Consider the following 12,570-nt stretch of genomic DNA (forward strand, 5'->3'; position numbering starts at 1 on the left):
GAAGGCTTGTTAAGGGATCACATTCAAAATTATGTAGTGGAGAATGCCATTATGAGCAGTAATCAGCATGGCTTTATGAAGGACAGGTCATGTCAGATCAATTTAATTGCTTTTTATGATGAGGTAAGTAAGAAGCTGGACAGTGGGGATGCAGTAGATATAATCTATTTGGATTTTGCCAAAGCATTTGATACCGTTCCCCACAAACGACTGCTTTCTAAGCTAAGGTCTATTGGTCTTATTGAAGTCGTTTGCACATGGATAGAAAACTGGCTACAGGATCGGGTACAGAGGGTGGTTGTTAATGGCACATTCTCTACTTGGAATAAGGTTCTCAGTGGGGTCCCTCAGGGTTCTGTACTGGCTCCACTTTTGTTTAATTTGTTCATAAATGACTTAGGGGAGGGTATTATGAGTAATTTATCAGTGTTTGCAGATGACACAAAACTCTGCAGACCAGTCAATTCTATCCAGGATGTGACATCCCTGCAGCAGGATCTTGACCAACTGGCAATCTGGGCAGCTAAGTGGCAGATGAGATTTAATGTGGATAAATGTAAGGTCATGCACCTGGGATGTAAAAATATGCAAGCCCCGTATACCCTTAATGGGACTGCACTAGGAAAATCCATAATGGAGAAGGACCTTGGAGTCCTTGTAGATAATCAACTTGGCTGTAGCAAGCAATGCCAGGCAGCAGCTGCAAGGGCAAACAAGGTTTTGAGCTGTATTAAAAGGGGTATAGATTCACAGGAGGAGGGGGTTATTCTTCCCCTTTACAGAGCACTGGGAAGGCCCCATCTAGAATATGCTGTTCAGTTTTGGTCTCCAGTGCTCAAACGGGACATTATTGAGTTAGAGAGGGTCCAGAGAAGGGCAACTAAGCTGGTAAAGGGTATGGAAAGTCTCAGTTATGAAGAAAGACTGGCCAAGTTGGGTCTGTTTACACTGGAGAAGAGGCGCTTAAGAGGTGACATGATAACTATGTATAAATATATAAAGGGATCATATAATAACCTTTCTAATGTTTTATTTACCAGTAGGTCCTTCCAACGGGCACGAGGGCACCCACTCCGTTTAGAAGAAGGGAGGTTCCATTTAAATATTCGGAAAGGATTTTTTACAGTGAGAGCTGTGAAGTTCTGGAATTCCCTCCCCGAATCAGTCGTACTGGCTGATACAATATATAACTTTAAGAAGGGGCTGGATGGATTCTTAGCAAGTGAGGGAATACAGGGTTATGGGAGATAGCTCTTAGTACAAGTTGATCCAGGGACTGGTCCGATTGCCATCTTGGAGTCAGGAAGGAATTTTTTCCCCTCTGCGGCAAATTAGAGAAGCTTCAGATGGGGTTTTTTGCCTTCCTCTGGATCAACTAGTAGTTAGGCAGGTTATATATAGGTATTATGGTTGAACTTGATGGACGTATGTCTTTTTTCAACCCAACTTACTATGTTACTATGTTACTATGATATCTATATACAGTGAGGAACATAAGTATTTGAACACCCTGCGATTTTGCTAGTTCTCCCACTTAGAAATCATGGAGGGGTCTCTAAAAAATTATACATAAAAAAAATACATTAAAGAATGTATTTGTACTGCTGCTGCACTGCTGCACAAAAGTATTTGAACACCTGAGAAAATCAGTGTTACAGAAGCCTTTGTTTGCAATTACAGAGGTCACACATTTCCTGTAGTTCTTGACCAGGTTTGCACACACTGCAACAGGGATTTTGGCCCACTCCTCCACACAGGTCTCCTCTAGATCTGTCAGGTTTCGCAGCTGTCGCTGACCAACACAGAGTTTCAGCTCCCTCCAAAGATTTTCTATTGGATTTAGGTCTGAAGACTGGCTAGGCCACTCCAGAACCTTGATATGCCTCTTACGGAGCCACTCCTTGGTTATCCTGGCTGTGTGCTTCGGGTCATTGTTATGTTGGAAGACCCAGCCATGACCCATCTTCAATGCTCTGACTGAGGGAAGGAGGTTGTTGCTCAAAATCTCACAATACATGGCCCCATTCATCCTCTCCTTAATACAGTGCAGTCGTCCTGTCCCCTTCGCAGAAAAGCACCCCCAAAGCATGATGTTACCACCCCCATGCTTCACAGTAGGGATGCAACTCATCCTTATTTTTCTCCAAACACGGCGAGTGAAGTTTAGACCAAAAAGTCTACTTTAGTCTCATCTAACCACATGACTTCCAGATCATCCAGATGGGCATTGGCAAACTTTAGACGGGCCTGGACATGTGATGACGAGCAGGGAAACCTTCCGTGCAATGCATGATTTGAAACCATGACGGCATAGTGTTCTACAGACATTGACCTTTGAAACTGTGGTCCCAGTTCTTTTCATGTCATTGACCAGCTCCTCCATTGTAGTTCTGGGCTGATTCCTCACCTTTCTTATCATCAGTGATACTCCACGAGGTGAGATCTTGCATGGAGCCCCAGTCCTAGGGAGACTGACAGTTGTCTTTAGCCTCTTCCATTTTCTAACAATTGCTCCAACAGTTGATCTATTTTCACCAAGCTGCTTGGCAATTGCCCTGTAACTCAGACAGGTGCTACTAATTTAGATTAATGAGTGGATTAGAGGTGGACTATTTAAAGGCAGAGTAACAGGTGTTTGAAAGCCAGAATTCTTGCTGATTGCCAGGTATTCAAATACTTATGTGCAGCAGTGCAATACAAATAATTCTCACAGTGGGCATGCACCTACAATGTGAATTTCAGACCCCTCCATGATTTATAAGTGGGAGAACTTGCAAAATCGCAGGGTGTTCAAATACTTATGTTCCTTACTGTATTTCTTTTCACAGCTTGATAAATAGGCCTCTACAAAGTATTATTCTTGGCCCTGACTTTCCTATTTGGACTGACACCCCTTGCTACCATTTATCAAGAACTTAACAAATTACCATCTGTATTTGCAAGAGTATTTTGACTAATCATATTAGCTCATGTTACTGCTTTAGACAGAGCCTTTTTAAGAGGTCACTGGAAACACTTGAGAAATGGGTGCTATTAATTGCCTATGCTATGCCCTTACCACCCATTTCCTATTGGTTTCTATTCTTGTGGTTTACTAGTCCCTTATAATATTTTTATAGAATAACCATAACGCAGAATAGAGATTCATCTGCTGCTCAGCAACTGTTGTGCATTGGGCCCATTCCTACTTACTGCATATTGTTACCTCCTGCTGTTTAAAGCTTGCGTGTTGGTAGATTGACTCGCAGCGGGTGCTGTGTGAAATATGTTTTGCATGTGAAATGTGAATTCTGTTTGTCTTTTTACCCTCTTCTTCTCTGCATTTAAAGGGTATATTTACATAACATGAAACTTTTCTATAAAATTATATTTTACTGCACTGACGGCTGCCACCTGGCTGGTATTTCACCGACCTAGCCTGTAAAATATGCAAATTTTCCGCCAATGTAACTTGTCTTCCGCCCCTGTCCCAGCTCCCTTTCTTGCCTGCCCTGCTCACTGTTTCCCCTTAAGGGCTCTGGCACATGGGGAGATTAGACGCCCGTGACAAATCTCCCTTGTCACGGGCCACTAATCTCCCCGAGTTGCCATGACCCGCCATCCCACCGGCGAACATGTAAGTCGCCGGCGGGATGGCACACGCGGCGGCGCGATTTCGCGCAAAGGGTCTTTTTCGAGATTTCGCGCAAAGGGTCTTTTTCGAGATTTCGCGCAAAGGGTCTTTTTCGAGATTTCGCGCAAAGAGTCTTTTTCGCGATTTCCCTGAAATCGCCCCGCTGCGTCTGCCATCCCACCGGCGACTTACATTGTCGCCGATGGGATGGCAGGGGAAGGCAACTCAGGGAGATTAGTCGCCCGCGAACAGGGAGTTTTGCCGCGGGCGACTAATCTCCCCGTGTGCCAGAGCCCTAAATGCTGCCCACCAAGGTCATGTCCACATGACTCCGCCCATGATGTCACAGACCGTTCCCTTGTAGACCCACTCCTGCTCTGGCCAGTAAAAAGATTGAGGAAAGGTGGCAACACTGATCCACTGATGTTATTTACTGTATTACTTCACTATTTACTTCTTTTTGCTTCTGAAAGAAATATAAAAAATAATTTTATTTCTTGGGGATAAGACCTTTCTTTTTCTCATAATTCTTGGTGTTACCCTGTCTGCTTTACCCATGTAATGTGTGATGAAAGTCGGCTTATTGCCTACACTACCCTACTTAAAGTGCACAGTAACCCTACTTCAGCTGAGCCAAGACATTTGTGGGCCTGCCAAGCTATGGGTTAAGGGTTATATAATATATTGATACCAAACAAAGAAAATAATAACCAGCACTCGTTCTAAGCCGTACTTTAGCTTTGACCAGCGGCTAGAAACACCCAATTGTCAGTGCTCTGTCTAACCTATTTCCTGGAGTCGAACAGCCTCTAGAAATGATAATAAGCCATTATTTGTACACATAAATAAGGAGGAAAAATTGCCAGTGCACTGTTTCTGCCTTAAAAAATAGTCATTGCAAAATTAGTAGTAATTTACCCCTATAGAGGAGAAGACATTCTTGTTCATTATTTTTAAAGTCAAACACAGAAAATACAAAAGGACTGCTTTCAACTTTAATAACAATTAACTTTAAAGCCATTAAATATTTTTTATTAATGTATATTAGAAAGTTGGTTAGAATTTTTGTTTACTTTTGTTATAAAATCATATATTAATTCACTTGTGTTTAATGCAATTCTGAAAGAAATTCTGGTTTCAGTTTATCTTTATCTTTAGAGTATTTTTTAGCTTTTGCTCGCTAACATCTTGTATTGTAAGGTGTCATGTAATTACAGGTAATAAAAAGTTGTTCTTGGTATAAATCAAAAAATTTTAGAATACACCAGTTACGCAAGTTATGCAGTGCTTTACAATAATTTAAAGGGGAAACTTTGCATCTTTCTCCTGCAACAGCTTAGTTCTCATACCATAAGTAGGTCCTTCTCCCTTAAGGATTTGCCTAAGTGGTGGTTTTCATATTTTTGAATCCCAATTGCATAACCATAAACACTGAATCTCTTCTGCCACTAAGCTGCTCAGATTGTCAGTTGTCTAGATTTCCTTCAAGAGTTACACATCTTCAATGGAATTAAATGGTCTGCGTAGTTTTGATATATTGCATAGAATGCCCTCTTCCAAGTCTTCCATGAGCAAATTCATTAAAAGTAGACCTAATGAAAATGTACAATTGAGAACCACCTTCTTAAAGGACAATGAAAGGTTAATATAAATTAAAAGTAAGTCTAAAGGCATTCTTTTTAAGTACTTACTGCATATCTAAATTCCCAGATCCCTGCTTGCTTCTCTGAGATATGGTGCTGGCAGCCTACAGCAGTGTGAAGACTACAGTGACATCACTGAAATCTCTCTTCCCTTCCTATTCTCTGAACATGTGTGTAACTTGATCCTGTCTCCTGTTCTGAGCTACACATACCCACCAGCCAATTAGAAGCGGCTCTAGCAGAGGGGAGGGGGGTGAGGGAATGAAACACATGTGCAGTATGAAGCAAGGAGGGAAAGGAAGGGAGAATACCTTTTTAGAGATGGCTGCCTGTTCTAAAAAATGTGAAGTAAGTGTGACTGAGTAAATATTTGATTAGGTGAACCAAAAGTATGGCTTTTTTACTAAACAATAGGAGGACTATTGGGCAGTATGCTTTTTAAATTTTGACTTGCATTCTCCTTTAAGCCAGTTCCAAATCCATGTATTAACAGCATTGACAAGGCCAACAGCCATTTGTTTAGAAATGGGCGCACCACTGCATCTAAAGGTTTGGCAGCATTTGAGTAGAACCCCATCTTCTGCAACCCTACTGCCCAAGGTCATATTTATTTCTTCTTAAAAATATATTAGATATGCCTGACTTGATCTGACCTAAATACATACTGATTATTACCTGTAATACCATTCCCTAGAACATGATCTTGAATGTGATCCCTTATTAAACCTTTTCATAACTTGCCCACCAAATATACAGGTCTGTAATTTCCAGATTGAAAACGTAATCCCGTTATAAACATTGGAATTACATTAGCTTTATTCCTATTCATTGGTTCTATACAAGCTGAAAGGGAAAATCAGTAAAAGTGGTGGATTCCATTGGGCCCTAATGTGGCATCTATAGTGAATTTATTCAGCATTTTTGCTCATCTGTCATGGCCCTTCCTGTATAATATAGATATGTCCCTAGGGTATATATTAGCAAGTGACTTTTTTTGAAGCCTTTGTATATTAAGCCAACAAAGGATCTAATGCGGTAAATAATTGTGAAATTCAAATGTTCATTTTTTGTCTAATGGTAACAGCAGAAAATATGCAAGTATCAAACAGCAGACATAAATTACAGTGCTTTTTCATTCCAGAACCCTGTCTTGTGGATCTCCTATTTATGTATGAGTGGAATTAGACAGTGGAATTAGATGTCTTGGGGTCTCATATATTTTCCGTTTAATGTTTGTATTGTAACAGAGCAAACCACAGATCCTTTTTAAATTAATTTCTGCTGACAAGCCCATCATGTCTGACAGCAAAAATAGTATATGGCCAGGGAAAGATTGGGATGCATTTAGAAAACTTAAAATCACATCACTGACTCTGGATTAATAGTGAAAATCTGTACCATAAGTACCACAGGAGAACCCTGTTTTGGGATCCAAGCTTCATGGGTTCTGCTAATGACACTGCATAATGGTGGGTCACATCTCATAGAATCTAGTCATAATTGAACTCTCAGAGAACCTACACTGGGTACTACTGTTAATGAAAACTCCTGAATATAACAAACAAAGTAAGTCCATACACTCACGGTTCCTTGTAAACTCAGTCCGTTATCCACTGCAAATCCTCCTGATTCACCTATAGTAATGAGCACAAGAAGAAAGGGGGAAAAAAGGAACACAAAACGAATTGCTGGTGTAAAAAAAATACCTCCAACCTGTTTATTGCGGAGTGCACATACAGACCAAACGTTTCAAGAGCTACATGCTCTCTTCATCAGTGGAAAAATTACAAAAGTACAAAGTGTGTACTTTTTCCACTGATGAAGAGAGCATGTAGCTCTTGAAACGTTTGGTCTGTATGTGCACTCTGCAATAAACAGGTTGGGGGTATTTTTTTTACACCAGCAATTCGTTTTGTGTGCCTTTTTTCCCCCTTTTTTTGTGCTCAATGAAAACTCCTGCACAGATAAATACTAAGGTGCATACGTGAACCAATATTATCATATGAAACCTAGTTCGGATATCAGTCATCTTGTCGATCAGATGGGACAAAAGATAGAATGCCTATTGTTTCTACCTCCATATCTGATGATTTAGCTCTGAAGGTGTATGGCCACCTTTAAGTTTTGATGAGGACTTTGTCATGATAGTATCAGTGCAGCTGCAGGGGTCAGTTTCTTGTCTCATGCAAGTCACCTGTTTGCGGGCTCCCCTTGCATAGGAGATAACATTATCTGCTTTAATCATATTTAAATAAATGTTAATAAATATTCTAACTATTTTCACAGTAGCTTAAAGGTGGCCACACACGTGGCGATCTGACGATCTTTCGTGCGACCATCGGTCGCACGAAACATCGCCAGATCCGCCACACACCGTTCTGGGCTGAAACAGCAGATAAGGAGGTAGAAACAATAGGATTTCTACCTCCTTCTGCTGATTCAGCCCTGATGGCAGATTTTGGTCAGGCGCCTTCTATGGCGCCCAATCAAAATCTTTTAACCGATCCGATTGGCGAGTCGACCGATATCAGCAGCTTCCTGCGATATCGGTCGCCTCGCCGACATGCCATACACGCACCGAATATCGTATGAAACGAGGTTTCATACGATATTATCGGTGCGTGTATGGCCAGCTTAACACATGCAGTATAGTACCTCTGAAATATATTATAAATAAAGTTAATGGAATACACAATAATGTAATCACTCCCTTCCAGATCAATATAATCAATAATATATCTTCAGCATCACAAAGTGATTACCAATCAAATCAACAAATGAATTAAGCACCTTTAAATAATTACAAAGAGTGACATCTGAATGTTCCGAGTAGAATACCAAGTCTTAAATTACTCATACATTAATGTACTAATTAATAATGATATTAATAAACATGGTATAAATAAAGGTTTCTACAAATTAGACCAGTAACGGATTTTATGCAACCCACATCCATTATCAGGTACATCTGTAAAATATAGGGATAGTGATATCATACATAAATCTAGAATAGATTCTAAATAGTCTACAATAGTAAACATAGAGCGTTGGGAGTTTGGGGAAAATCACCACCATGTTTTGGGCTATCATAGTCCTTTCTTAGTTCTGGACAATTTTAATTTAAGGCTTGGCCATGGAATTGTACATACTTTAGGGACTATGTTATTCTAAAATATAAATATGTGGTAAACATATGACTTTATGACAAACAATGAATTTGATCTCTCCGTTCAAGCCCTCAATTCATATTTTAGTCTTTTATTCAAAGCGCTGCCTTGTTGAACCATATTAACCAGACTGCGAAAATGCAAGAGTATGTATTTTTGGATGTTTGCAGGTGGAGAAAATGCAAAGTGGGTCAGATTTCATAGATATATAGTTTATAAGTACAATGTATTTGTTTACTTTGCCTCTACTATGCTTCCTTACCTATCCCACTCTCATTGAAAAGCCAGTGTCAAAACAATAAATTGTTGCCTCTTGTAATTCCCTTTAGAATGAGAGTAGAGACATAAGCACATCTCTGTCAGTGTCTATAAACCATACTTTAGCAGCTTAGTCAACAGTTTCACCTCTACAACATTAGCTTTTTTATGCGTATATTAACATTGGCTTGTTTATAGCTTAGTTACTTTGTTCTCAAGTATCTAATGGTGACCTCTAGAATTCAATTTGTCCTACTGTAATGTGCGACAGATTTATTCATTGTGCAAAGCTGATACCTGCTAAATAATGCACCCTGAGTCAACTGTTATTGACTATTTCAGGCCTGGAAGTGTTGATTGTCATTGTAAATATTTCTATTGCTTTTTGTTTTGTTACAGTTCTGTTGGTTTGGCTAAAGCTGCCCTTGAAGCCATTGATGGATTCAACCTTTTTGGAAACCAGGTAAAAAGCAACTATACATGTGACAGTTTTAATCATTTCTCGGTCTGAAAAATTCTTTAAGCAAAATATCATAATAAAACTGGTACAGGTATTGGACCCCTTATCCGGAAACCCGTTATCCAGAAAGCTCTGAATTACGGAAAGCCCGTCTCCCATAGACTCCATTTTAACCAAATAATTCAGAATTTTAAAACTGATTTCCTTTTTCTCTGTAATAATAAAACAGTACCTTGTAATTGATCCCAACTAAGATATAGTTAATCCTTATTGAATGCGAAACAATCCTATTAGGTTTAATTAATGTTTTATTGATTTTTTAGTAGACTTAAGGTATGGAGATCCAAATTACAGAAAGACTCCTTATCCAGAATAACCTTGGTCCCGAGCCTTCTGGATAACGGGTCCTATACCTGTACTGAGCTGGGACTTAGCTTCCTTATTGTTCATCTTAAGGGGCAGTATACACCTGTTTAGCATGAGCTCAATGTATAGGGCTTGTACTGAATATACTTTTGCCTATTATTTTTATCAAGAAATATTTAGAGTCTTGTGTATTTTTACATAAAACTGCACAAGAACTTGAAATCGGCCAAATTATGCTCAACAAAAATGCTATGCATTAGAAGTATCTGGACAATTATTGTATATATTGTGTGTGTGTGTGTGTGTGTGTGTGTGTGTATATATATATATATATATATATATATATATATATAGTGTCACGTGACAGAAATCACTAAACACCATTTATAACTGATGATATCACTAAGCACCATTTATAAAGATATAATGTACAGGATAATATACAGGCTACACAGCCTGTGTGTAAGAAAAACAAAACATTATGCATGAAAAAATTTTCACTCATTGGTCTGGGAGCTAACAAGTAGACAATTCCTCTTAAGTGGTAGTCAGTTGCCATGGTTTTTGGTTTGTGTGAACAAGGGTTCAAAATTTTGTACCTGGTCGTGGCAACCAATTATTTTGGAAAAATGTAGGTAAAAAACATGTTATACTGCAGAGATTTTTCCCATTTGGGCGAGAGTCTGGTAGATTACTGAGATTATATATATGATGGATAACAAAGAGAGAATGAGAACCTTTGCACTGTCCCACAATAAGGCCAGTTTGGAGTTTCACAGGATAGATATATTCATTTTTTTTTTTTTTTTTTAAATAAAGCAGTTGCATAGCTAGAAGAGGGACTTGCAGCAAATCATTGCTAATCCCCACTCCACCAAAACCTCATGAAGAATTGTTTAATCCTACATGTCTCCCAATTGACTCTCAATGGCCACAGGCATCCTGCAGCCACATATTGTTCTATCGTAATTGTTACGCTCCTGGCACTGTGTGTTTTAGGGTGAAGACACACAGAACTACTAGTAGCAGCTACTTGCCATGGCTACAAAAAGAGACAGTACTGATCATTTACTGATGATTGTTTCTACGTGTGTTTTAGCAGAGGCAATTCTCAGTATTGTCTATGGCAGGGTATGTCTTAGCATTTTATAGCCGTGACAAGAAGCTGCTGCTAAGTAGCACCTTGTTCCTTCGCCCTAAGGCTAATGTCCCACAGAGAGATAAGTTGCTGCAAATTTTAAAAAGAGGTTTCCAGCAACAAGTCGCTTGTTTGTCTCTACATAGAGAAGAATATAAATCGCCAGTACCTAAACCGACGATACTACTTCAAATCACTTATCACTCTGAATCACTATGATACCCTTTTGCGAGCGATTTTACAAAGAAAACATCGTCATTCAAAACTATTGGAATCGCTCAAAGTAAAACCCACTGAGCGGGAAGTCACTTCGATTTCCCCATTGCACTGAATGTAATTTCCAATTGTGGGCAGGGAATATGACCCTGGATTTGTGGGAAATAGAATCGCTTCGTTGTTGAAATCTCTAGTAATTGCTTGTTAGGATAAGACGAGCTGGAACTCACTATTTAAAAATTGCAGCGACTAAATCTCCCCGTGGGACATTAGCCTAAAAGGGCAGTAACAGTAAACAAAAATTTCACTGATTTGGCATTAGAAGTTAATAGGCTTTTGTTAATTTCCTAAATTACATATGTCTAAGGAAAGGGAGTAGTATTAATGCTACTAAACAATATGTTGGCTCAGTGACCCACAAGGCTCTGGATGTTTATGATTTATAGTTATTAATGAACATATGACAGGCTTTGATCCTTTTGTTAAAAAGGCAGTTGGTGTGAGTTTAAAATGCTCTGTATATGGTGTCATTCCTTTGCTTATAGAATAGCAGAGCATTGCATCAACCTTGGGAATCAGATTCAAGATCTTTGTTGCTTTCAAAGCAGTGATTTTGTCTCTTTGAAGTCGTGTGCTGCTGTCTGTAGAAGAGAGAGGCTTTTGCAGATGGTGCAATGAGAGATTTTTAGGCAAGAATTTCTGCTTTGAAACCCGCTATGTCTATTACATGAAATAGTCTGAAATCTCTAGTGTGCACAGAAAGATCATTTTATGGTTAGATTCAGTCTTAGAAGTTGTTTTTTTCCTGAGAAAGGAAGAATCAAGCAAATCCAAAATGTTGTTCCAGTCACTACATTCCAACTGCACGCATTGCTATTCTGGGTAATGTAGCCTTTCGCTAACCCCAAGCATTGGTCTTGGTTCATGGGTATTACATTATATAGCATTATTAAGTGTCACTAAACTAGTAGTTGAAAGCATCAACAAGATTCACTTTGTATAGTTTTGGATCCAGGCATTAAAGGTATAATATCAACCTATAAAGGAGAAGGAAAGGCAAAGTCACTTTGGGGTGCCAAAATGTTAGGCACCCCAAGTGACTTAAATCGCCTACCTTTTACCCCGGGCTGGTGCCCCTGTTCGGAGAGAACAGCACCGGCCCGGGGTAGCTGCAGCGCTTCCTCCTTCCTGCTTCAGTGCGCGCGCATGCGCAGTAGAGTGAAAAGCCGAACTTTAACAGAGAAGTCAGCTCTACTGCGCATGCGCCTGTCGTTTAGTCCTTGCAAAACTAAGCCGGAAGGAGGAAGCGCTCGCTACAGGTACCCCGGGCTGGTGCTGTTTTCTCCTAACAGGGGCACCAGCCCAGGGTACGAGGTAAGCGATTAAAGTCACCTTGGGGTGCCTAACATTTTGGCTCCCCCAAGTGACTTAGCCTTTCCTTCTCCTTTAAGCCTTATAACAAATGTGCAAAGTGTAATAGTTCCAGGGCTTTTCTTTAATCCATCCCTTTATGTTACACCTTTACATTAAGTTGTGCAGTTTATAATCACAGTGCATTTGCACTCTGCACAAAGTGTAAGGCAAACATATGAGTGCAAGTAGGTTGATTAATAGTGTTGTTTTATTGGACTTCATAAATTAGCCTTTAAAATGGATATTTTCAGTCAGACAATCTTATGAAAAGGGAAAAACATAGGAATTAATTACAC

The 12,570-nt window shown here is 39.6% G+C and overlaps 1 protein-coding gene across 7 annotated transcripts in view; it reads left to right on the forward strand.

The window, feature by feature from the left end:
- Window positions 1–12,570, forward strand: part of phkb (phosphorylase kinase, beta) — a 194,507-nt gene that overhangs the window by 90,921 nt on the left and 91,016 nt on the right. For all 7 annotated transcript variants that reach the window (XM_004914060.4, XM_031900821.1, XM_002931669.4 and 4 more), the window contains one exon: window positions 9,081–9,144. In XM_004914060.4, the coding sequence (XP_004914117.2) occupies window positions 9,081–9,144 (64 nt within the window). The remainder of the gene's footprint in view (window positions 1–9,080; window positions 9,145–12,570) is intronic.

This window comes from Xenopus tropicalis, chromosome 4 (genome assembly GCF_000004195.4).
Source record: "Xenopus tropicalis strain Nigerian chromosome 4, UCB_Xtro_10.0, whole genome shotgun sequence".
Lineage (NCBI taxonomy): Eukaryota > Metazoa > Chordata > Amphibia > Anura > Pipidae > Xenopus > Xenopus tropicalis.